Raw genomic sequence first — 27651 nt, forward strand, 5'->3', positions numbered from 1 at the left:
GGTCCTGGAACGGTGGTTCTGAAACTGCAGCCTCCGGTTCTGCAGGAATCTAATATTGATACTGTACTCATAATGCATTTAAAATTCGTTGTTTGTTTTCGGGGATCGTAGAGATGTCACATCCTGTCTGCAGGCAGGACAGTGATTCTGCAGCACGTGTCTTCAGACCATAGACTGTATCAGACAGTGACAGAAATGATCGATAAAGTCTGATCCGCTTCGACTTTTACCATAAAGGTGTGAATACGGGTGCACTCCAGGATTCGGGGGGGCTGGTTTGACTACGGGCATCCAAACAGCGCTGGCCGCAGTGGTAAACCACAACATCGTCGTCCGAAGGAGGTGGGAGAACCATTGTTTGCTTTATTTTGCTACGGGATGGACATGGGTTACATCCAGATATAGTGTGGTTCTGTCTCTGTGTTTTCATTGAGTCATCACTTGGCTAACATCGCTCGTGTAGCTAGCTGAGCTCAACATGAGGTAGCAGGCGCTAAACACACGTTTGCTGTCCGACTTTGAACGAACATGTGTGTACAAGGTAGATTTAACTCTTTAATTTTATGAGATCTATTTTTGAAGCTTTGCTGTAACAGGACGGACCACGTGGCTTCAACGGTATTCTGATGCATTGTGTACAGAAGCAGGTGTTCCAGTTTAACTGGTGATCATGGCAACTTGTGATATGTTGTCTTTATTTCAGATGTTGCTGGTCGGTTGCAGACTCGGTCGCAGATTCGTCATTTTCACAAAGCGCCTGTGTGAAGTGCGGTGATCTACTGAAGGTGTCGTTCGAATAAACATAAGACAAAAACCCTTGACGAGTTAATGTGTCCGTGTCAGCATCACGTTGAGACAATATAAATCATATGGGTGAAAAAAATGGTGTGAAAGGCTTGATCGGGATTCGAGACTACGAGCCGAAGACTTGTTAGCTTCTGACCGGATGACGATCAGACTACGCCACCGTGCCGCTGAGAGAATTGGTGCGCGTCACCAGAATGAATCATGTTTTTACTCTGTCAGCTGTATAACACCAGATGTGGTTTTGTGTGTGTGTGTGTTATCTGGTGAGAGTCCGAACACAGAATAAATGCTCTAGACTTAATAACAGGCTTCACAAACTGATGACCATTAATCACAGTAGACACAGGGAGTTATGAAGAATACACACGCGTGGCCAGCTCCACGCAAAGAGCTTTCGTTTGACGCTGGTGATCACTTCAATGCGTGCACACCAAACTGCCTGTATAGCTTGGTGTGTATTCTTCATAACTCCCTGTGTCTCCTATGAACGATGAGCATCACTTTGTAAAGCCTGTTATTAAGTCTGCAGCATTTATTCTGTGTTCGGACTCTCACCAGATAACACACACATAAAACCACATCTGGTGTTATACAGCTGACAGAGTAAACAACTCTTCATTCAAGGTGTAGCGTAACGTTCACCTTTTCGGTGGCGTACTCTGATCGTCATCCGTCCGGAAGCCAATACGGCATCGGCTCGTTTTCTCGAATCCCGAATAAGATTTTTACACTATTTTTTTTTCACCCATATGATTTATCTTGTTGTCTCAACGTGATGCTGACACGGACACATTACATTAACTCGTGATGGGTTTTTGTCTGATGTTTATTTGAACGACACCTTCAGTAGATCACCGCACTTCACACACAGGCGTTTTGTGAAAATGACGAATCTGCGACCGAGTCTGCAAGCGACCAGCAACATTTGGAATAAACATATCACAAGTTGCCATGATCACCAGTTAAACTGGAACACCGGTAAGGATCTCTAAAGCATACGTGTTCGTGCTGAGGGTTGTGGTCAACATGAGATGTAACCGTGTATTTGTTTTTATACCACTAATACCTCAAAGTATTCACTGAGCAGAGTCTGATTTATTTATTGTCTTCATCTCTTTCCTATGGAGGACGAAACATGACTTAAGTATCAATAATTTAATAAATCAATGTATAAATGCATAAGTAAATAAATAAATGTTGAAATAAATACAGAAATAAATGTCTTACATTTATTTCCACATTTATTTATTTCTGTATTTCTGTGTCCATATGTAAATGAGGTAAAAGGTCCAAACCGCAGTCTCGAGCAAGATTGTCAACTGAGCGATCCAGACAGATGCAATCTATTCCTAGCCAGTCATCAAAATGTGTGTGCGCGCTCCTAGACAGCGCGCGCACACACAGGCCCCAGGGCTCCGCCGTGATTCTGCGTGCTGGATGCATGCGAATGGAAGGATGAGGAGGAAACGAGGGTTCAGTGTTGTCTTATCAGCTAATATAGATCTATTGATCTGTGATCTTTGTGCTGAACTGAGTCCAGCATCACACAGATCGACCGACGGAACCGAACCATCCCAGTACAAACACGAGCATATAATAATAATTCTGTTAAATTCTATAGATTGAGGACATCACCGCTGTCTCTGAATTTAATAATCCTGCAGTTTTGGATGATTAAAATACAAACATGAGATACAACAAGTTCCCTCAAATTCTGAGAGGATTTTTATTTATTTTTTGCCTCCAACTTTGAATTGGATCTTTTTTTATTTCAGGCTCCATTCTTTCTATCTAACTCACTCTCACACATTATATTATCCGCAGCAGAGTATCAGTGTATTTTCTTTATTAGTGACATCACTGCTGTCCCATAAAATCGCTCTTCACCTCCACCTTGGCTCTGTCATGACTCACCGTGGAAACCCATTGGTCAGCAGCATAATTTAATATTCAAGAGGTGCTTTGCATTGACCATTTATGGTTGAAAGGGGGCGTGTATAGGGCGGAGTATGATGCAGATCCAAGTACGAACGTTTCCAGGTGGACTGTGATTTATAAAGCGCCTGGTTTTATAAATCTGAATTTTTATTTTTGCATAAGCCATTTCCGGCTTTTGTGCGCACATACACTTTTAGTATGAATCTCACGCACTGTTTTATAAATGAGACCCCTGAGCTCGTTCTCCTGAAGCAGCTGGTCAGTGACTTTGTAGAAGAACAGTGAAACACAGAGTTTCTCTGGTCTCAGCTGCTCAGTGATCAGAGCAGAAGCTGCAGTTGGTTTGTACCGAGCTCGAGTTTCTATGTCCTCCTCCACTCTGACCTGCTCTCACTATAACTAATAAATACTCATCACTAGTTATCAGGACCTGATCAGCACATGAAGTAACTTAGTGTTTGTTTGATTCACTCCAGAGTTTATGAAGCTGCATTTAAACATCATGAAAAATGACTCGTCAACATTTTGTGCTCAGTACAACATGAGACAAGACGCTCAGTCAGGACTTGTCACCTAAATCATCCCAACAAAAAATTAACTCTGATCGTGAACTAGTTAATTTTCATCTGCATGAACTGAACTTTGAACTAGTTCATTTTAGTGTGAACTGGCACAACACTGAAAACAGCTAGTGTACAACAGTCAGCATTGAAAGGCTGAAGTAGTAGAACTGGATCATCACACTCCTGTGACCAATCCTGCATGAGACTGAGGTTAGGACCACCCTCATTAGCATACGGACACAAATACAGAAATAAATAAATGTGGATATAAATTTAAGACCTTTATTCATTTATTTCAATATGTATTTCTTTCCTTATTTATTTATGCATTTATTTATTTATGCATTTATTTATTTATACTTAATTAATGTTTCATCCTCCATACTTTTCAGTATAATTTACCATCATGGTGAACAAGGATCAGCAAGTGGACGTTACTCTGCAGCCATGTAAGAGCGACTCTAGCGGAGCCAGCATCAGCAGCGGGGAGAGCTCCAAGGAGAGTTCCCGGTGCTCCACGCCGCTGCTGGACGCAGACCGGTCGGTCAGGCTGCGGGACAAGATGCGGAGGAGGATGGAGTCCGGAGACCACTGGTTCTCACTGGAATTCTTTCCTCCTCGCACAGCCAGTGGGGCCGTTAACCTCATCTCAAGGCATGTGAGATCAAGCTGGAATGAATATAGCATTTTATATAATAAAGATGAAGTGATTAGACTCATCAAAGCCCAAAAACAAAGACACAAATGTGTTCAAAGAATTTAGTGAAAAAATCTACTTGTTAGTAACTTGTTAATATCTGCTCTAACAGAACAAACTGTCAATTTCAGCTGTAGCCTACAAGAGGTTCTTTGTTATCAGTGCAGTAAAACAGCTCAATTTGCACATTTTGATTTAGCCAAAGTTCTCAAGCTCTATTGTTAATGATCACAACATTTTTACTAATCCTTCAGGAATTGAGTATTGTAACCAAATAGCTGGACCAAATCTTTAGTCATGTCACTGTATTTCAGATTTGACCGAATGGGTTCTGGTGGCCCCCTGTTCATCGACATTACCTGGCACCCAGCAGGGGATCCAGGCTCAGACAAGGAAACCTCATCCATGATGATTGCTAGCACAGCCGTCAACTACTGTGGCCTGGAGAGCATCCTCCACCTGACTTGCTGCAATCAGACCAAAGAGAAGATTACTGGTTACCTGGCCAAAGCTAAGCACTTGGGCCTCAAGAACATCATGGCACTCAGAGGAGGTAGGAGAGATGACATTTGTATACCTTTTTATATAAAAGGACTGTCTCCTTCTCTCTTTAGTGTTTCAAAGTGGTTAGGAAAATAGCATTTATTGGATGTAACTCTAGTTCTATGAGTATGTGCTTCTGTCCTGTGATGTTCAACCTCAGCACCTGAGGCAGACCTTTGCCGTCACTGACCAGTCAGAGGGTAGCAACGATAATGCAGTCCCCTTTAAAACACTGTGGCTGTATGCTTGTGATCCAAAACCATCTGAAATGCTCTCAGCACCAGCAAGTTTGATGAATGATGATTATTATAATGATGATGAATTGCTACTGACCACATACTGCCCGTCATTGCTGGGTAAGTTTTCAAATATACACTGCTCAAAAACATTAAGGGAACACTTAAATCACATCAGATCTTGATGAGCGAGTTATTCAAGTTGAAAATCTTTACTGATGTACATTGTATAATTTCTTGAGAATAAAATGACGTCACAACAGTCAATGGAAACCAAAATCATCAACCCATTTAGGGCTGCATTCAAAATCCGGTCCTACTGCTGGGTTGATGACCTTCTACGGCCCTGTCCAGCTCTCCCCCTGCCACGGCTGATCTTCTGGTATCTCCTCCATGCTTTTGAGATTGTGCTGGGAGACACAGTAAACCTTCTTGTCACCGCACATATGGATGTGCCTTCCTGGAGGAGCTGGACTACATGTGCAACCTGATTGGGCTGCAGGTACCGCCTCATGCTACCAGTAGTGACAAGGACACTAGCAGAACATAAAACTAGAGAAGAATCAGTCAGGAAGGATAAGGAGAGAGCAACTGTCTGTGGACACCACATGCAAAACCATTATCTTTTGGGGGGGTTGTCTGGCTTTTGCCTCTCCGTGCATGAAAGTTGTCACCTTCATTTGCACCAAAGCAGGTGAAATTGATTCACAATCACTTCTGCCTCCTAAATGAACAGATTGATATCTCGAGTTTAACTAGCTTGCTGTTATACTGTGACGATTAAGTGTTCCCTTCATTTTTTGGAGCAGTGTATACAATCATAGATACTGCACCTGTTGACTTGGTTGAAAAATACTCTGCAACAGAGTATTAAATACAATTTTAAATAAATTGATTGCAACAGAAAATCATCATGGCTTTCAAAGGCTGTCACTGTCAGAGTGGCTTGTGTTGGCCCTTAGGCAAGACCGTGAATGCTACCTGATTACCTTCATGAGTGAAAGGATGACTAGGAGAGTCATACCGGCTTTGACGTTAATAAGTTGGGTCAACAAGGTCTGCGTTAGTGGTCGTTAAGTAGCTTTTTCAAGCTAACTGAGAAACAACTACTAGCTCAGTGTTCTAATGTCTGCAAAAACAAGCTGCTATCATAGCTAGAGGTTGATGAGGTTCAACAAAGATTCTACAGCAAGGGGAGTTAGGACGACCGATCAGAGAGAAGATAACATCATAATCCCAACACCCTGAAATAGATGTCTAGCCCCAATTATTGCTGCTGTTTTATGTGCAATAATTAAATGTTCACCACTCAAGCACCTTATTGATATTACCAGTGTTTACTGTTACTCTGTGCAATAATCCAACCACTGTGAGATGAAGTGCAATTTTTCAGACTTTCAATAAAAAAAAAAAAATGTATACCTTAGTTTGTCTTTAGGTCTGTTTTTGTTGTATTAAGTTACTTGCCATTTATATTTTCACATGGAGCTGGGAGAAACGCAATTTCGTTCTGCTGTTCACTTATTGTTTCATGGTCTGAATGACAAAGTTCACTTTGACTTAGTATGTGGTGTGTGTGTATGCATGTATTTGTCTTTTGTTTTTTACTAATTTTAAGATTTTTACTTTCATGATATCTCCACAGACCCAGTGGGAGCAGACTGGGAAGAAGAGGAGGAAGGCTTCAACTATGCCATCGACCTTGTTAAACATATCCGTTCAGAGTTTGATGACTACTTTGACATTTGTGTTGCTGGTATGTTTTCAGCCTTGTGATTAATTGTAGATACTAAAAAGTGGTATTGTGCAGTGATTTTATATTTAAATATGCTGCTATGTCCAGGCTACCCCACAGGCCACCCTGAAGCAGAGAGCTATGAGGAGGATCTTAGACACCTTAAAGAGAAGGTGGATGCTGGAGCAGACTTTGTAATCACTCAGTTGTTCTTCAGGGCAGACACTTTCCTCAAGTTTCTGGATGACTGCAGAGCAATTGGTATCATGTGTCCCATCCTACCTGGAATCTTCCCCATTCAGGTATCTCACTGCTGCTTCCAGGAACCAGAATACTGTTATCATCATCATGTGAAACAGGTCTATCACAGTTAAATTGAGAAATTCAAGCATGTCCTGTTAAACTAAAGATACTTTAGCAATTTCTCTAACTCTAGTCCTTTTTATAGTTTTGGCCACAATAAGAGGTGGTCTGGGATGCATTGAGTCTGGTTCTAGAGGTTTCTTGCAGTTAATGAGGGAGTTTTTTTCTCTCCACAGTCACAAAGGGCTTGCTCATTGTGGAAACTGTTGGGTTTCTCTATAATTTTTAATGTCCCGACCTTACTTTCTAAAGATCCATGAAATAAGGTATACTATGATCTAGCACTATACAAATAGAATAGAAGTCTGAACTGAACTGAAGTCCTCTCATATGCTTCTGTTTCACAATGAAGGCATTTTTGCTCTTCTCAGTGCCCATTCATTGATTTGTTTGTGGCCACTGCCAAAAAGACTGACATTTTACCTCTGTTGTAATGACATGCATGGAACAAATTATGGTGAGCGGGCTGCAATCTTGGGTAGGCCCACGATTGACCCATGCCTATTTGCATATAGACACCACAAAGGCACTGATGCTGCAATTGATTCTTGTGATTGCCATGTGAAGATGCATTCAGCATGCTATCATGTGCACCAGGTTCACAGAGGGGAGAGATGTGCATGCTGGGATCTTTGCTTGTTACAGGAACGAATGAAGCAAATCTAATATTTACTGATACACCAAATTCTGCCAGCCTGCCGAGGAGTTCAAACTTGATCAATGTTTTGATGGGCCACTGGTCCATCCATGTGGCAGGACTTGTCGCACTGCTGATGGCCAGTTCGACTATGACACATTAGTCAATATGTTTAAAAGAGAGAGAGGGAGATGCAAACTGCTTTACAATCAAATAATGGGACAAAGTCTTTTATGTAAGATCAGGATTTTTGGGGCTGATTGCCGCTCTTTTTAAGTAGTATCAGCCATTGCTGATCATGGGGTCTATGGCCCTGTTTATGCCTGATTAACATGCGTCTTGGGTGATCTAAGTGACCACTTATAATCGGATATCTCATTTCCTTCTCATCTCAGTTGAAACACTACAAGGCTGAAACATACTCAGAATTTTGTCAGTAAATGTCCATTACTGTCAAGTTGTTACTTTTTTTCAATTGAGTGCCACATTAAACTCCTGTATCAGCCCGTGTCCCATTTTTCATCTGGGCTGTCAGCAGCTGCAGGAGTGACGCTGTGCAGGATGTTTTAACTGAACTAAATGAGCAGGACACACTTATTTTCTAACTTTCTCTGACTGGAAATCGGATGTTTTCACATCACAGATAGATGACAAAGAAAGGCATTAATATTGTTCACACCATGCAGCATCTGTCCTGCCTTTTTACACAAAGAAAGAAATAACTTCATGTATAACGTTTGCCGAATTTACAAGAAGGCTCAAATAATTAAGAATTAGTCGTAAACAGCATTTTCGAAAGTTTCTCTTCACTCAACAACTCTAAAAAGTGCACGATTGTAAAAAGAGTCTGGTGTTATTGTGGAACACATACTGCTGCTTAAACATGTCAGACACCTGGTGAAACTGCTAGACCAGCGGAGCCCATGATGCAGTTTTCATTGTCATGTTTAATAGATACTGCGCATGTGCAATTCTCAGAAAAGATGAGAAGAGAAGCAAGATGCCTCACTTGTTAGCTATTTCCACCATCAGCTCCAGTAAAAAACATAAAAGGAGTCATCAAATAAATACCTAAGTAAGAATACAAAATTATTTTCTGAAAAAAAGGATGAGTGAGCCATCTCAATTCCTTATCATCTCTGTTAAGGGTTGCGCTTACTACCAAAGTGGTATCAAACGGAGCATCCTTACTTTTATTTTATCATGAGAAATGTAAAAAATTCAGGATCATTATGAAACTGTAGTGTGACAAATTAGACTATACCTAACAATCAAGGTATTTAATGGAAAACCCTTTCCCTCCAGGGCTGCATTGATGGACTGAAGCCAAATCTTTATTTTCAGCCAACCTGTGTATCTCTGTGTCTCTCATTAAGCAATTTATTATCTCTATTATAAAATTCTATTGAACAGTTCAGGATAAAGATGGATTTTAACCTGCTTTTCCCTAGGGTTACCAGTCCCTGCGTCAGCTGGTCAAGCTGTCAAAACTTGAGGTACCAGAGGAGATCACCAAGGTCATCGAGCCCATCAAAGACAATGATGCTGCTATACGTAACTATGGAATCCAACAGGCCATTGAGATGTGCCGTGTGCTGCTGGACAGTGGCAAGGTACCAGGCCTTCATTTCTACACACTGAATCGAGAGGTCGCCACCATGGAGGTGCTCCGACAGCTGGGCCTGTGGATAGAAGACCCAAGGTCAGTTATCCCCGTGCCTGCTTACAGAATGTTGGTCATTTTATCCGAAGTCAGTAGTCATGGATTTTTAGGCAAGAAATAGTTACTTCTTTTACTTCAGTTAACAAGTTAGTCAACTAGTAATGCATTCAGAGAGATGCTACATCTGCGCATGCAGTCATAAATATTCAACATGTAAAAATAATTAAAATGCTGAAGAATCAATATTGTGTAATTGCTAGAATGACAAAATTATTAAAACTTGACAATTATGAGTGATGCAGGCCAGCAAAATAATACAATGATAATGCCACTGTAACGTGAGATTGCAATACCTGGTGTGTAGTCTATTTTATTAGGTGGGTTTATGTGGTGTAGCAATCAAAGCTTTCAAGCTTTTTATTTATTTTAATGGCTAATTATAGCTCCATTAGGCTGATCTTAAAATAGATCTTTAGTTGAATGATCTGATATTGATTAGTAAAATGAAGAGATAGAATATATACATGGGTGTCCTCAATGCTCACATAAGAATGACGCCGACATTTTAGTGAGTTGTGCTGCTTCTCTCATCTCCTCTGTGTCAGGGAGCAAGGCGGAGTTTACACTCACACACATATGCCAGCCCCATCCAAACACTCACACATAGAGAAACAGAGAGTGAACCAGCCGGAGATGAAGTGAAAACAATATGAGTTTAAGATAATAGAGAAGAGCCCATTATCGCAAATAAGGCGGTATGTTGAATTTGTTTAAAAATATTGGCAACAAAAAGTGGTAATTCATTGTTTCCACTACGGCGCACCGGTCCAAAATTATTACTGTTGCTGCTACAGAATCAGGATCAGCAGTTGGTTTGTACCATGCAGTAGGCTCCTGTCTGTGTGCGCTTCCTCCACACTCCTTCCTCCCTCTGGCCTGCGCTCACTTTTCACATTAACGATAAACACCAACACTGATCAGAAGTTATAAGGACCCGTACAGTTCTTAAGGTTTACTTTGTGTTCGTTTGATTCGCTCAAAAATTTATGAGGCACACTTTTAAACACATTGGGAAAAAAGTCCAACATTTTCTGTGCACTCAGCTCATCTGCCAGACACAACATGACACGCACACAGCCAGGAAATTGGGGTTAAAGTGACCAGAACTACCTGGAATCATATTTCGACACCATCGATTAGTAAATGTGATTATCATTTTTCTATCTTTGTACAGCAACAGAAACAAGCAGACACATACACACAATCTTAGAGGAAAACGCTGGAATCCTAACCTATTACAATACAAACCCTAAAGCTTATCTAAAGTAAAACCACCCCTATGTTTTGCCACATATATGCTGCAAAAAATATTTTTTATTCAAGACCAATTTTTGTAAACAGTCCATTTCATTCGTGTGTGTGTGTGTGTGTGTGTGTGTGTGTGTGTGTGTGTGTGTGTGTGTGTGTGTGTGTGTGTGTGTGTGTGTGTGTGTGTGTGTGTGTGTGTGTGTGTGTGTGTGTGTGTGTGTGTGTGTGTGTGTGTGTGTGTGGTTTATTTTATTTGTTTTTTAGGATTAGGAGTGAAAATTCATTGCTATTTGAAAGGGTGTACTTGCATTATTATGCTATTGTTATATCAGAGGTATAAAATGGTTTCAAAATTATGACAATATAATTTATAGCAGTCATTTCTGTGACAAAATATGAATAAGAAAAACATGTCATTGTGACAGGCTAATTTGTTGAAATGTTGTCAGGTGTAGCATCATTGAGTGTATTTCTTGTTAGTTTCCCATGATTATATACAAATGAAACATAAACACTTAAAAATACATTTTAGCAGCACTCCTCTGGACAGTATATCCGTTCCACACAATTTTTGTTAGAAGTTACATGGTATGTGATTATTCATTGTAATGGGTTTTCGTCTGAAAAAACAAGTATATTAGTAACATTACTTTCTAATTCAAGTCTACATAATTATATTTTATATTTGTAGAGATTTGTTACAACCTTTTTACTTTTGTTTTTCTTTTGTTACTGTATTTTAATTTTATTTAATTTGTTTGCACTTTTCTTTTATATCCTATTCTTGTTTTTAAGCGTTTGTATTTGCTATAGCTGCAATTAATTAACACCTAAGCGCAAATTCATAATTTTGCTGTATGCTGTTAAATATGCAAATTCAGTTACATTTGTAAGTTAACCAGGACCACCAGCATTAAGATTTGTGAAGCCACGCATCTTAAAAACAGTCAAAGGAGGTTGAGTTTGTTTTGTGGAAAGGGTCCCTGCTCACTGTTCGGCTGAAATTGTAAATCTGAATTTCTCCCCACCAGGCGGCCTCTTCCCTGGGCAGTAAGTGCCCATCCCAAACGGAAAGTAGAAGATGTTAGACCTATCTTCTGGGCCTCCAGACCCAAGAGCTACATCTACAGAACCCAGGACTGGGATGAGTTCCCCAACGGCAGATGGCAAGCTTGAATACCCATTAACTTAACAAATGACAAAACAATGGCATCTTCCTTACTTATGGATTTGAATTATTTGATAAATGTAGAATTAATTACAATTTTACCCTTCTGATTTTGAATAATAGAGTAATGTGAATTGGTGTTCAAGCATTTTTGTACAATGGTAAAGCAAATAACAGTGTTGATGTCTTTAGGGGAAACTCCTCATCTCCAGCTTTTGGCGAGTTAAATGACTACTACCTGTTCTACTTGAAGAGCAAGTCATCTAAAGATGCGCTGTTGCACATGTGGGGTGAGGAGCTGATGAATGAAGAGAGTGTCTATGAGGTCTTCACCTGCTACATCACAGCCCAGCCAAATCGCAGTGGACATAAGGTAGATGGGATGGAACAGTGAATACTTTTTCTACAATGTTGATCACAATTCTACAAAATTCCTAAGATAAGACTTTAGGTAGTGTGTTTCTCTTGTGTGTTATTCTCTTGTTCACAAACAGCCCTCAGTTTGGTTTAGCAATCACATCTCTTTTCTCTACTGCTCAACACAAGAGCACCTCAGGTCTGTGTGATCAGCCCAATCCTGGTCATGCAGTACATTAAGTTTTTTTTCACAGCTATTGTTCTTGTGTCTAGGTGTTATGTTGCATTAAGAAATAGGTATATAATAGTAGTGAGACATAATGTGGCTTGTGTCTTCATCACCCACTTTCCAAGACTGACGCATGCATGGGAGAGTCCGATATAACACTAACCAGCAGTTAGTGCTGTGCAGTGAGTAACTCCCTTGCACCCTAACAGACAACCTACAAATGCTAACACCCATGGTGAGAAGTATTCAGCTGCAACATGCAACTTCACCTCTGGATGTCACTAAATTCTACACACTGAACTTTTTAAGGTCGGCCCATCATGATAACAAATTTTGTAGGATGATATATTGTCCCAGAATGTTTTTTTGATAAATATTATTGTCGTCATTTTGAAACTATTTCATACCAATGAAATAATGATATATTAGAGCATAATCCTTTCAAAGTGCTGTTTTATTCAGGGTTGTCATGTCGTCCATGTAGGCCCTAATTCAACCCCCGACTTTTGTCGCTCACGACCTCCTACCTATTTTGAAGCTCTGATAATCACCTCCATCGAGGTGATTATCATGGTGAACACTAGTGGGGAGAAAATGGAGCCATCCATGATGCCCGCTTCGAGACACTATGACGCTGCCATATGGTTGTAAAATCTGGTGTGGTGAAGCAGAATTGCAGATCTTTGAAGTAGGCTTTAATCAAATTTGTGATGGGCTCTGGTACTTTGAAGAAGTCAAAAGCAGCCCAGAGGACACTATGTGGTACTGACCTAAATGCATTCCTGAGATTAAGGAAGATGACATGTAGATCTCTCTTCTCACTCGTGGCTGATTGGATTTGGTGCCAGATCATGCTAGTGTGTTCTAAACATCCAGAGAACCCTGGAATTCCTGCTTTTTGGACCGATGTATCCACCTGCTTGTTTTTTTACTAGATAGCTTGTCAGCCTTTGGGCTATGACGCTAAAGAAGATCTTGCCTTCTACATTGAGGAGACTGATGGGCCAAAATTTGCAAATTTTTGAGGATTCCTCTTTCTCCCAGAATAAAACTAACCAAAACAATAAATAAAATTGACTCTCTGGGTCTGTTAACAAAAATTTCTCTTGAATAAATATTAAACATTTGGCATAGGATATACACTCACCGGCCACTTTATTAGGCACACCTGTTCAATTGCTTGTTAACACAAATAGCTAATCAGCCAATCACATGGCAGCAACTCAATGCATTTAGGCATCTAGACGTGGTGAAGACGACTTGAAGTTCAAACCGAGGATCAGAATGGGGAAGAAAGGGGATTTAGGTGTATTTAGTTATTAATTGATGGTGTCGCATCATGTATCCAGTCACTCCGGTTGAAACTCCGTTGTGAAACTCCGTACTGTTACTCGGGACGTTACTCCTACATTGGCACTTTGTGAATGCGCCAGAATGAGACCGGTGATAGGCCTGGTCGCGTGTCACTCAAAGTGCAGTCAGCCAATCAGAGGAGGGGCTCAAGAGGCAGGCGAAAACAGCCTGTTCTGTGTCTGCAGCTCCAGAGAGAGGCAGAAGAGAGGACATGGAAATATACATTGCAACAGTTTTTTCGACTTTAAACCACTGTGATGGAAATCTGAAAATACAAGAGGCTGGAACAACAAATTTGTCTGTGTATTTTAATAGGGGCTTTCTGCAGAAAGGATCAACACAGAGTCACAGGGAACTCAGAGTGAAGATGCAGAACAGTCAAATGCAAGGATCTTATATAGGAGAACTAAGGCTGTTTGTCTGAGCCAGTTCAGACTGGTTCTGTAGGCGCAGTCTGAGACAGGAATCAAAACACAGAAAACTGATTTACATATGTTTCCTTTGGAGATAAAGCAGACATAAATTCAGTTCTTTGGAGAGTAAATAAGTGATAAAACGGTCATAAAGGTTTCAGGTCATAAAAGTTCAGATCATAAAAGTCTTTAGACAGGTCTGCAAATACAATACGTCAAATCACAAGGATTCTAAATGCATCATCACCAATACTGTAGGAGAAAGCAAACTGCTGTTGTTGTGGACACAGGCATTCTGACATGTAGATTTACAATCCTGTGTCACCCTCGCGTTGAATGGGGTCATAAAAGGTTGTAGAAGGAAGCAAGGAGTCACAAGGCCTGACTGAGGAGCCGGCCCAATATCCAGATGATTAGGAAAAGTTATTGATAGGAGGAAAAGTACAGTTCATGTGCAGCCAAATTTCCTCCAAAGTACACGCTCATCCGCTGTGGCTCTAAGTTGGAGTTCCTGTAAGTGAGCCATGGGGGTGGTTGAGTCGACCTGTAAGAGAATGTGTGAGCCAGGTAGTGGCTGCTTTTCCTGCTGCATCCGCTCTGGCATTACCTTGTGACACTGGGTCATTATTAGAAGTGTGAGAATCACATTTACATACTGCAACCTGTTTGGGGAGGAGGATAGGATCAAGCATCTGAGACACTAGAGCAGAGGTCACTAACAGGCGGACCGTGGTCCGGGTCCAGACCCAGAAGCCGTCCCGTACGGACCCGGACCTACAGCCAAAACAGAAGGTTATGATTTAAAACCTGACGGGGCGCTTCTATTTGTAACTGGCACAGCTTTTGTAGTCTTTACGGTAGTGGTTTAGCGGATGAGGAAACGCACAGACCAATTGCATGCGAGTTAAGCCATCCCACGTGATACCACTCAGCCAATCAAGTCTGTGCATTCCAGGCGGTAAACATTGCGACTCTACAGTGCAGACAGATGAGAGTTAGAGGCAAGTTACACATGAAAGGACGGTAGAAAGAAAAAGAAAGGTAGAGATACAGGTAGAGAAAACAAAGGGAGAGATACAGAGGAGTGAGACGGAGAAAGGGAGAGAAACAGAGGAGTGAGACGGAGAAAGGGAGAGAAACAGAGGAGTGAGACGGAGAAAGGGAGAGAAACAGAGGAGTGAGCCGGAGAAAGGAAGAGAAACAGAGGAGTGAGACGGAGAAAGGGAGAGAAACAGACGAACAAAGTGGGGGAGTGGGATATAAGAGGGGAAGAAAGTGATTCTAAAACTGTTCAATTGTTGAGATGTGTTGAGATTTATTATCTGTAAAATTGGTTGAGACTTTTGAGTCAAGATGTGAAACAGAAAAAGGGAAATTCAAGCTTTTGCTCCCTTTATTTGAACATGCACAATTTTCACATTTTATTTATTTTCTCTTATTTTGAAATGCAGCCCTACTTTTATTTAATTAATGAGAGAACATTATATATATCTGCAATCATACATATATGTTCAGTTCTTTGTTACGTGACAATAAATATTGTCAAAGTTTTTGAATCGTACTGAATTCATTTGATTTGACAGTCAGGTATTTAGTACATGCAGATGTTGATACAACTACTAGGCTACTTAAATATATATCACACTAAATAGATAGACATAATGATCTTCCGGACCTTTGCTTCAAGAATTTTTCTCTATCTGGACCTCTTTAAATTTTAGTTGAATACCCCTGCACTAGAGCATGATGTGCAATTGGTTTGCCTGATGATATAAGGAATTGTCTGTTTCCAAATCATGCCAAAATCATGTACTACACCAAATGCATGTCTACTGTCACTATATTCACCCTTTCCCTTTAGCCAATTTGCATGCTTCAATGAGAGCAGTGAGCTCGGCTGCTTGTGCAGACAGAGAAGCAGGGAGTGGTCGTGCAATCAATGTATCATGTGCTGTTACCACAGAGAAACCAACTTGATTTGCTCCCATGTCTGAATTGCGAGACGCTGATCCATCCACAAACAGTTCAAAGTCTGGATTCTGCAATGGTGTTTCCTGTAAGTCTGGTCTGGGGGAACAAACTTCAGCTATTGTTACTACACATTTGTGTTGTTCACCATCTCCTTCTGTTGGAAGAAGAGTAGCTGGGTTTAGAACATTACATCTTTTCACAGTGATGTTAGGCATTTCCAACAGAATAGCATGATAACGAAGCCAGCGTGCAGCAGACAGATGAGATGTCTTTTGTTCCAACAAAATCATAGACACAGCATTTGGTGAGTGGGGAGTACCCTACTAAATCCTTGGATGCCATTACAGCCTTCTCTGCAGCTGCTACAGCTCTAAGACAAGTTGGCAGGTCTGCAGCAACAGGTTTTATAAAGGGGACATTGTATGCCCATTTTACCACAAGTTGATATGGTTCCTTGGGGTCTTAATGAAATGTCTGTAACATACTTTGGTCAAAATACCACAAGGATCATTTAAAACAGCACCCTTTTCACCCTGTATAAAACAGCCCTCCACAGAGTGACCTGTTTTGAGTGCTTGTTCCTTTAAATGCTAATGAGCCAGCTCCCCCTCCCCTCTCCCCCCATGATTTTAAACGATATAAATTACATATTTTATGATATAAATTATCAAATATGCATCCCATACTTTGTATTCCCTTCTGTTGTCCTGGAGTTTTAATTTTCCCAATCACATAATTAAATGTCCCCTCTGCCCATCCACTACAAGCACACAAGCAGACAGACAGAGAGAGAAAGAGAGGGGGGGGGCTATGAAGACCATCATTTACCCCCGAACCCCGACATTCAACGGGTACAACAACAAGCGGAGAAAGCAGAATCGCGGGCTGACCTTATATATACAGTCTATGGGGCTGACCAGCGGAGAAATGCACGTCCCGTGTGAACAGCCAGGCGGCTGCGGCAGAGAGCAGGCGCTGCGCAGCCTGGCAGCGCTTCCGCGTCCGGTACCCGGCGTACCAGTGGGGGGCTCTGTTTGTGCCAGTGTTACAGTAGTGCTGAACACTGCGGAAGTCTTCCACACTGCTGGCTGTGTGGCGCTGACACAAATTCCAGCTCACGCATGGGAGAGCGAGCGGTCGCGCCCGAGCAACTGCTGCAGCCTCCCAGTCCCAACGATCCAGACAAATGCCACATGTGAGTGAATCGCGGGCTGACCAGCGGAGAAATGCTCGTCCCGTGTGATCAGCCAGGCGGCTGCGTGCTTGGGAACGGCGCTGCGCTGCCTCGCAGCCTCGCTGCGTCCGGTGTAAACCCGGCGTAACGAGTGTGGGAGTACGGGGGGGGGATGAGGTGGGGGGTGGGGCAAGGCCATGTAGGGAGACTTCCAGTGCCTTGTTACGACACAAAACCCAGGAAGCTCAATCGAGTCACTCAAGCATGACGTTTCTGACTTAGAGGAACCATAACAAAACGCGCGAGTGTTTTTTTCCCAGAGTTTTTGGGTTGGTAGACATGCCAGATACCCACATTAACCTGTAGAAGCACTAACAAAGTGGAATTTGCATGCTATGTCCCCTTTAAGAAACAAGTTTTGCTAAGAAAAATGACACAGGTCTCTGTTTGCCACCATGTTCTTGGAGTAGCACCGATGTCATGTAGCACCCCTTCTCCTCAACTACCTGTGTGAAAGGTCGGTCAGGGTTCGGTAGTCCTAAAGTCGGGGTTGTTTGTAAGGTCAGTTTCAAGTCAGTGAAAGCTTTCTCTGCGTCATCAGTCCATGTGACTTTACTATCTGCTTGTAGGCCTTGCCCGTGTGCGATTGCGCTGAGGAGCTCCTCGAGGACAGCATAGTTAGGAATAAATGATCTTCAATACGAGCACATTCCCAGGAATGACATCACTTGTTTCTTTGTAACAGGTTTAGGAATATTTTAAATTGCTGTTACTCTCTTAGGGCGGAGGGATTTGCCCTATTCTGTGATCACATGCCCTAAAATAAAACTTGTTCTTTTACAAACTGCAGTTTTTCAGGCTTCCCTTATGACCTTCTGCAGCTGGATGTTTTAAGAGAGCCACAGAATCCTTTTCACATTATTCTTTAGTTGGAGCACAAATCATTACATTGTCAACATATTGTAAAAGTGCACTTCCTGGTGTTATCTCTAATGAGCTTAAGCTTTCTTTTAGTGCCTGGTTGTAAATGGTCGGTGATTCACAATAGCCCTGACACAGGCGTGTGAATGTATAACTGTCTCTGTTAAACTCAAACGCAAACCAATAATGTCTGTCTTTATCAATTTGAACGCTGAAAAATGCATTTGCCAGATCAACAACAGAACAATTTACTATCCTGCAGAACTTGCTAAAGGATTGTTTAAGGATTTGGAACAGACGGAGCGTGTTGTACTGCGGCGTTGACAACTTACAAATCTTGGATGAATCGGCAATCATCAGGTTGTGATTTATCAAAAATATTCTTGACTGGAAAAATCAGTGTGCACTAGTGAATCCTTGCAAGGAACAATTACACCTGCCTTCAATAGAGAGTTGAAAACTGGTGTAATACCATCGATGGCTTTCTGTTTCAGTGGATATTGTCAGATTTTGGTGTGATAACCACAGGTTCCATGTTTTAAATTAAACCCACATCATGATTACCTCTGAGCCCTTAAAATGTTGTTTGTATAATGTAAATATGCATGTGCATATTGGGCATCTGTATGTGTGTCTGGTACCAGTTGAACAGTCCTGAATCTGTGAACAACAGATGTAAATCGTTTTTCTATACACATTCAAAAATGGATTATACTGAACTACAGGATCTGATGTCTTTTCCCAAATGTCAGCATTGACACCTTTTTTTTTTTTTGCCATTCATCATTTTTGTGCTTGACAGTGAGACATGTGGGTGTGAACCAGGAACGTCAAAAAAGGAAGCAGCCTCTGAACATCTGTGAAGGAACTGAGAGGGTGACTTATTTTCTGGTTTGAGTAAAATTACAGAAACAGCACATCTATGTTCATTCCAGAACATGCAACTTAGCATTTACTTCTCTCTCACACAACTTTCTTTACAACTTTCTCTAAACCATCTTTTTTCAAAATCTGCATCTTTCCCTTCGTGTATGTGTGCAGTACAGTGTAAATCTTCTGGATGCATATACGTGGTGTCTGCTCTTAGTGTGACTGAATGTGCCTTATCCACTAGATCAGTGTTGATGGATGTGACAACAGATGAACAGAGCTTCCATTCATACACATATAACAGTGAAGCAGCATTACACTGAATGCACGTGTAAATCTGTGGTGGATCAAGATCAGCCGTTCGGACCACTATGACTCCTGATGGGGTGGAAATGAGAGAAATGCCCACAAGACAAATTACATCCCATCAAATTAATTGGACAACATGAGGATAGCAAAAATGCAAACACTTGAATTTTTCTGTGATGCTATCACTACATACAGTGTTAAGGGGGTCGTGAATGTTTCAACCACGGTGCTTCCTGAAGCACCCACAGATCTAACAACTCATTCGCTCATTTTAGGATGTGTGTCAAACATGTCACTCTTGATGATGGGATCACTCGTGTTGCTCCTGAATCTACAAGGAATGTAATCTCTTTCCCTAACACTGTGAGTGAGTGCGTTGGCATATTAGCATATGCATCTGATTGATACTCAACATATGTTCCTATCATTAGTTTGTCTTTCTTCTCTAAAAAATCTTTTACTTCTGTGTTAAGTGTTTGTGCTGGTGTGGTGCATTCACCCTCTTGATGTGTGAGGTGTTCCTCACGGTCTCGTTCTCTGTTCAAAGTTGCTGGTTCCTCCCTCTCCTCCATCCCCGCCTCGGTTCAATCAGCCTTGTAAGGTTGCTGTTTCTTCGGACAATTTTTTGCCCAATGCCCAAAGGTGAAGAGAGGAGTTGCGGGTCTGGAACGTTTTAGGTGGAGGAGGTGGTTGAGCCTGGGCTCCTGCCTGTGGAACAAGCGCTTGTGGTGGAGCTTGGTGTTGTTCAGGTTGTCGTCTTCTCGGCGGGGCAGAGTCGAGGTCGGAATCCTGCATTTTGAGACACTGAGACATTTTTGAGGTGTTATCTGTCCCTGCCAGTGTTTGTTTTCTGCCCCTTTTGATGCAATTCTTCTAACCACATTCCACATACCTTCCTATCTGCCTGAAATGTAAGATTTACTTTTCTGGCCTGACTTACTTTTTCTTTCTCCTCTAGCTTCAGTCACAGCTGTTTTAGCTGCCTTATACTAAAACTTCCCCCAGTTGGAAACCCACATTCTTTCATTCACACTTGTATCAGACTTAGTGCTGTGTCACCATAGTTCCTCCACATGAAGTTCATGTTAGGACTACTCAGATCAGTCCCATTATCCAAATCTTCCCATTTTTCTTTTACCTATTTAATTTTTTTTTAAGTATTAGTTACCTTAAGTCTTCAATCAATCTCCAAAACACTTTCGTAAGGAGCAATAGGAAACTTAGTAATATAAACATCCTCAAAATAATGTAATACCCCCTACATAATATAATATAGTCAATAGTAATTTCCTCTTGTAATTACTTGGTCACTGATAATTTCTCATTTTTAATTTTTTATACACTTTCAAATATCCTGCCTGACCAACATGAATCCTAATGCCTTAGAGAAATTTTCTACGTAGCGCTTTTGGAGTCTTGCTTCACACAATCCAAATACTACCCAGTATTATATCATTCCGTGGTTGTGGTCTTATCAAACTCTAAGGTACCTCGTCAGTCTACCTTCCAGGTTTCTTGTAAACTTTGGTTAAAAATTTACGGGGCTTTCACCAGTCGGAGGATCCAACCCCCTTAGACCAACTTCTCCGCAACACTATGTTTGCTGGTATAAAATACACTTGAACTTTCAGATTCTCACCAGATAGATCGCAGCGCTGAGACGATCCGGGCTCGGGTCTCTGTCCTTGCGTCTCACCCATCCTTTAGGGGAGGTTAAGGTTGGAAACTACTTTCCCAAGAAGGCCACTCAACCGTAGACACCGAGTCCAGATGCGCCCAGTCGTGCAATGCCACTTCTGACACCAAATTGTGATGGAAATCTGAAAATACAAGAGGCTGGAACACCAAATTTGTCTTTGTGTATTTTAATAGGGGCTTTCTGCAGAAAGCATCAACACAGAGAGTCACAGGGATCTCAGAGTGAAGATGAAGAACAGTCAAATGCAAGGATCTTATATAGGAGAACTAAGGCTGTTTGTCTGAGCCAGTTCAGACTGGTTCTGTAGGCGCAGTTTGAGAGAGGAATCAAAACACAAAAAACTGATTTACATATGTTTCCTTTGGAGATAGAGCAGACATAAATTCAGTTCTTTGGAGAGTAAATAAGTGATAAGGTCATAAAGGTTTCAGGTCATAAACAGTTCAGGTCATAAAAGTATTTAGACAGGTCATAAAAGTCTTTAGACAGGTACTTTTCAACTACAAAATAGGTTTCAACCACACTTAGTTATTTTTCCACTACACCACTGATATATCATCTTAGGGGTACCAACACCTCAAATTAAATCCCAGAAAGGTGTAAAATATCGGCCCTTTTTAAAAAAAAAAAAAAAAAAATTAAATTAAAATGTGGTGCATATTTGGAAGACTCTATGGTGTGCCTAGTAATTAAAAAATTTAGTCACACTGTCTCCAAAAACAATCACAAAATGCATGTTTATAATTAATTGGTTGAGGTATTTCCTTGTTAAAAAGCTGTACAATTTAAACAATAACATAATGGTTATAAGGTTATATACTTTAAACTTTTTGGGAAAGTGCTGTACAAATATTGGTTGTTATTTTTTTTATTATTATTATTATTACAGGTGATGTGTTTGCCATGGAATGATGAGCCTCTGGCTCCAGAGACAAACCTGTTGAAGGATGAGCTGGAGAAAGTGAACAGAAGAGGAGTCCTAACAATCAACTCCCAACCCAACATCAACGGCAAACCCTCCACAGACCCTATAGTGGGCTGGGGACCTGCAGGAGGCTATGTCTTTCAGAAGGTAGGAAGACGTTTTGTCTTGTATGTGCGTTTGGCAGCAGTGAGTAGCATATGTTTGTCTCATGTTAGTACAAAAACTAAAATGTGTGTTTTTTTTCTTGAACAGAGGCCACATCGAAAAAAATAAATTAGGGACAGCAAATGATTTGGTTATGAGTTGGCTTTGATTGTACTTGAGCAGTCTATATCAAGGATCATGTTACTATTTTCCGCAACTGACAAAACTAGAATAAAAAAAAATTAAAATGTTTTGATTTGGTTTAGTCCAATCTGTCATTGACCAATCTGAGCAAATGGACAGAGCAGAGCTTTTCCTCATAATGTGAAGGTTTCTGAATTAATTGACAAATGTTCAATGATGGAAAGTGACCTATGTAAACTGACTTTTGTATTATTTCCACTTTTATATATAGTTATATAGTTTTAGTAATATTCTGTCCTTTCATTCAGTTACTCTGTGCTGGGCTTCCATTATTGTGATTATTCTCTAATGTTCTCATACAGGGTAAATATGAGGCCCAAGTTTACTCCAGGACTGGTTTCACAGTGAGGCCCAGATCTTGACTAAAATTGCCCTTTCAAAGCTACTTCTACAATGTTTAAGTTTTAAAATGCATCATTGTTACTACATTTATCCGTAGCGTTTACATCACTATGGAGTTTTTAAGTGCCTAAGATGGAGAACTTGAGAAATTCTGCTGACCCCATATTAGTTTGTAAACTCCGGGGCTACTTTTTAGAATTGACCATATACTGTAGATAAAGATGGATGACGCATCTTCACTTCCTCCTACTATGTAAAAATAAAGCCAAAGAAAACAAACACTGGAAAAATTTGCTTGGACATGAAAGTGTGAAAATAACTACCTTAAATGTATTTTTACGTGTACTTTGACTTTTTACTTTGGTCAGTGTCCCATCCATTTACAGGAAGGAGGTGGGATTTATGACCTATAGTGTAGCCAGTTACCTGGTGGCAATGAAGATGCTTTGGCTTTACTTCTGGGGAGCAGTGATGTCGTCTATCTTTTTATACAGTCTATGGTATGGACAGGCAGAAACCAAGATGTTGAGAGATGAGCAAACAACGGCAGACTAAATGATCTACTACCTATCCCAGTAAGCATAAGCCCAGCTTACAGGAATAGTCATTTGATAATGCATTTTAATATGCATCGTGCATGGATGCATAGTTTGGATGATGATTTTTACTGATAAGGACCCACGCTTAGGTGGTTATTTTAGGAAATCTATCCACTAATTTAAAAAAATCTGTCTGTTCGTCCGTCCGTCCATTAATCTGCCTAACTGTTGCATATCTCTGAACCATTCATCTTATGGGCTTTGCATTTGGCATGTGTATTGTTAGGAGGTACAAGAAAGTCCAGTGTTAAATTTGATGTGATTTATTTTTTAGTTCAATATTAATTAAATTTGAATGAACAGGGAAACAGCGCCTTGCAATCAGTGGGGGTGGGGCACTGTTCCTTCTGCTACGTCCTTGAATAACGTACGGCAGTGATGGGGAAACTATCGGCCGGTGGGTCATAACTGGCCCACCGGTGGGGGTGGCCAGCATAAAATAACAATCGTTAATTAATCGTAATCAGGGTAAAAGTTTGAAATAATTGTGATTTGGATTTGAACTCATATCGCCCAGCACTAGTACTAGTTCACTTAATGAATGTGCATACTTCCTCAATTTTGAATGGATATTACCAATTTAGAAATACTGTGAAATGGATATTTTTTTAGACTGCTGAGACCATTGCAACCCTTATGTTGATATCTTGCCTTAATCCTCTTGGTATAAATCCCAGGCCTATCTGGAGTTCTTCACGTCCAGTGAAAATGTGACTGCTCTCCTCAAAGTACTGAAGAAGTATGAGCCCCGTGTCAACTACCACATTGTTAATGTTCACGTAAGTTTGAACAAAAAGCACATTCCATGTTTATGTATGAGTTTAAGTTATTAATATGTTGCAATGAAAAAATTGTGTGCAGGGGCGTAACCTGACGAATGCCCCTGACTTGCAACCTAACGCTGTGACCTGGGGGATCTTCCCTGGAAGGGAGATTGTTCAACCTACTGTAGTGGACCCAGTCAGCTTTATGTCTTGGAAGGTAAGATCAAGATTGTCCTGCTATTGTGTGGGAATGACAATTATACACCATATTTATTGGCAGATTATTTGTTGACAGCTAAGTGAAGTTGGTAAATTGCCAAGTTTATTAATGTAACAATATGTTAAAAGCTTTAATTAACATTAAATTACCCACAATGTGTGAAATATTGCTTTAATATGTAATGTCCTTTGATAGTGTCCAATTGACACCTCCACCCAAAACCCTTGTTTAGACTGAATGCTAGTCAATGATCTCTGTGACTGGTGTAGTTCACCAAACTTGTTCATGTTTTCCTTAGGATGAGGCTTTTGCCCTGTGGATTGAGCAGTGGGCCAAACTCTATGAAGAAGAGTCTCCTTCACGGATGATCATCAAGTATATTCACAACAACTACTTCCTGGTCACTCTCGTGGACAATGATTTTCCTCTAGAGAACTGTCTGTGGCAGGTCATCGAAGATATGTTCGAAATGCTTGATGCTCCTCCAGATCCACTCAATGACAGAACATTCTGAAAAAAAAATATTTTAAACCACTTTTAAGGAAAGTAGGAGCACTATGGAACTGTCAATTGTTTATGCATTGTCTGAAAGTTGCTATTTACAGTGTAGAGCATAGAGTAAGTGTACTTAACAGTATTTTTAAAGACTTTTTCTAAATATTTTTTAACATTTGAGTGAATGGAAATATGATAAATTAAATTCTTCTTTCTTTCCTAAACGAGACTGGAAACCAGGGACAGGAACAGGTGTTGGCCAGACTGTTGACCGGAAACCAGGAACGGGTGTCAACCAGACCGCCCATGGGGAACCGGAAACGGAAACAATTGTTGGCTGGACTGCTGACTGGGGATTACTCTATAGTTTGACAAATATTCAGATGTGGGAGTTGCTGAATAATATTCTAATATAGATGTATATAGAACTTGGTAGTATGGAGATTTTCCACCCATTAAGTAACTCAACAAATGTACATTTATAATTCATCACCATTCAGGGAAATGGTGATAGGCGGTAAGTAGAATAAGAGAAGTCCAACCACTACACACACCAGAAGCCTTACTTTGAAATAATATAGATCACCTAGATAGCTTTGCCAAATATAACTACACAATCCACCTAGCAGTTTTGACACACAAAAATTAATTGCTGAAAACTTACTGCCTTTGAGCAAAGTTTGTTATTAGTGAAAGATTTGGCAACCATGTGATGTGATGCATCCCCCTCATCTTCAGTCAGCGGTGTGGCCATTTTTTGCACCTCGTCCCCAGTCGGCAGTCTTGCCGACACCTGCCACTCGTCTCCAGTCAGCCGTCCGGCCTGGTTCCCCATTGACAGTCCGGTCGACACCTGTCCCTGGTTTCCCATCAGCATTCTGGTCGACAACTGTTCCTGTCCCTGGTGTCCTGTGGCAGTCCTGCACAATACTCTGATCAAAACAAATTAAGGGAGGGGGGGTTTTCTTGCTCTTGCCTCTCCATTGCCCCTGTTGTCACTTTCATTTGCACCAAAGCAGGTGAAACTGATTCACAATCACTTGAGCTTCCTAAATGAACAGATTGATATCCCTGAAATTTAACTGACGGTGTTACACTTTGACGATACAGTTTTCCCTTAATTTTTTTTAGCAGTCTGTATAGCTATATATATGAACTTAACACTTTTCCTCCCGCCTTCCCCAAAAATACCCTTTGTGAAGCTTGAGTTCAGTGCCTAATAAAGGTCTTGCTTTAAGATTAACTGCACATTTTAGAGTGGCCTTTTTTGAGACCAGTCCAAGGCACATCTGTGCAATAATCATGCTTTATTATCAGCATCATTTGATGTCACACCTGTTAGGTGGACGAATTACATTTAAGTTTTTGTGTAGAAATAAGCTTTTTGTTTGCATAGAGGAAATCTTACATTTCACACTTAAATTCATGAAAAATGGGAGTGAAAACAATAGCGATGATTTTCTATTTTTGTTATGTATAATTTCACAGTGGTATACTAAATAGTGCATTATATGTAGTGTAACTATATAAAGATGCATCAATATATTGGTATAAATTCACAATAGTATACAATATGATCTGAACATAAAATACCATGCAAATTCCTTCTGCTCTTACAATGTTTCCCAACTCTGAAGAGGTATAATATTAGCTAACAGCAATGTGAAAGACTAGAGGAGAGCATTCCAAGATGTTTGAAAGAGAGAATTGAAAATTTGGGTTATTTCACTGAATATCGATTTCTGAAATTTGGCAAAAGATGTATGTGTACTATTGTACTTTACTGAAATATGTTCTTGTTTTAATGCATTGCTGTACACCGATTTATTTTAAAAAAAAATCACCTTCATGATTTCATTGATTGGGGTGTAGCCAGAGAGGCAAGATGTTAAAATCAATGTACTTGCAGAGAGCAGTACCAGCACATTTGTTCATTGTGACACTGGTTCACTCTTCACAATTGACTCATTCACCAATATCTTCTTAAAATTATCTCAAATTTGTTCTTAAGAATGTTTCTATGAAAACTCGACGTCAGACTTGTGTGTTCTTAAACTGCAGAAGTGGTCTTATATTGATGAATCCCATATCTTCCTAAATTGAAAGTGCTTGCCAGTAATACCCAATTAGCATGGCTTATGGTCACTTAAGGGCATGAGACTGCTCTGGCCTGTTTAAATCCTGGAAACCACAATTTACATCAATTGTATTGGATTTGGCTGCAAAACTGTTTACCCCTGAAACTCCAAAAGTGTTTTGTGGACTCAAACACTTCACCCACCCCTCCATCGGCATAGTGGCAAGTAGATAATGAGGGAATTTTTACATTCTAGCCACAGAAACTGCACTCAGGTTGGAGCACGCCGCAGCTTTGTCCGACGAGGTCGGGTTCTACGCGATTGTATATAAAAATTGTCTCTTCAAAACGTTTTACATAGAAAATACCTAAAAGTAGTTGATGGGTGTTGGACCAATGGATACCCAGAATCTGGTCAAGATTACACCTTATATAGACAAACACCTATAGCTCAAGCCTGTGTTGAGCTATAGGTGTTGAAAATAGCACCCAACCTCAGGAATTTAAAAATAAACAAATTAAGTTTTCAATATGAACTATTTTATTAAACAAAATGGAGGCCTCAGAAAACACACACAAAGACAAAATCCCCATAATGGTATCTTTTTGGTGCCTACTAACTGAACATTTCAATAAACATGTTTTATATCCAGCATCAAAGTCTTTTTATTCCACACTTTATTTTTCAAGGACCCCACCTGCCCTCATCTTTCTTCCTCCTTTGCCTTTCCTTTTTTTTTTAGGGCTCTACCTGGACCTTTGCTTTTTCCATTTCTTCTTCACTGCTCATCATCTCTAAAGGCTCCTCTTGTATCTTCAGTCCATGTATCTAATCTAGCTGTATTTTCAGAATTGTTAAACTGATGTGCTTACACCAGAAGGGACTTTCGCTGGAACCTTGTCCTTCTGTGAGAAAGTCGAAGAATT

At 40.6% G+C, this 27651-nt stretch overlaps 1 protein-coding gene across 4 annotated transcripts; it reads left to right on the top strand.

Annotated features, from left to right (window-relative positions):
- Positions 1–27377, top strand: mthfr (methylenetetrahydrofolate reductase (NAD(P)H)). 4 transcript variants are annotated; one of them, XM_035158236.2, is made up of 13 exons: positions 1–342; positions 1935–1951; positions 3701–3962; positions 4320–4558; positions 6430–6540; positions 6628–6821; positions 8971–9221; positions 11522–11656; positions 11851–12031; positions 21844–22026; positions 23846–23947; positions 24030–24149; positions 24451–27377. In XM_035158236.2, the coding sequence occupies exons 3-13, from the start codon at positions 3715–3717 to the stop codon at positions 24664–24666; spliced, it is 1980 nt and encodes a 659-aa protein (XP_035014127.1). In that variant the 5' UTR covers positions 1–342; positions 1935–1951; positions 3701–3714; the 3' UTR covers positions 24667–27377. The 4 variants fall into 4 exon arrangements, with proteins under 4 accessions (XP_035014127.1, XP_035014125.1, XP_035014126.1 ...); XM_035158234.2 differs by lacking the exon at positions 1935–1951; XM_035158235.2 differs by lacking the exons at positions 1–342; positions 1935–1951 and adding an exon at positions 367–541.
- The last annotated feature ends 274 nt before the right edge of the window (positions 27378–27651 follow it).

Source organism: Hippoglossus stenolepis, chromosome 6 (genome assembly GCF_022539355.2).
Source record: "Hippoglossus stenolepis isolate QCI-W04-F060 chromosome 6, HSTE1.2, whole genome shotgun sequence".
Taxonomy (NCBI): domain Eukaryota; kingdom Metazoa; phylum Chordata; class Actinopteri; order Pleuronectiformes; family Pleuronectidae; genus Hippoglossus; species Hippoglossus stenolepis.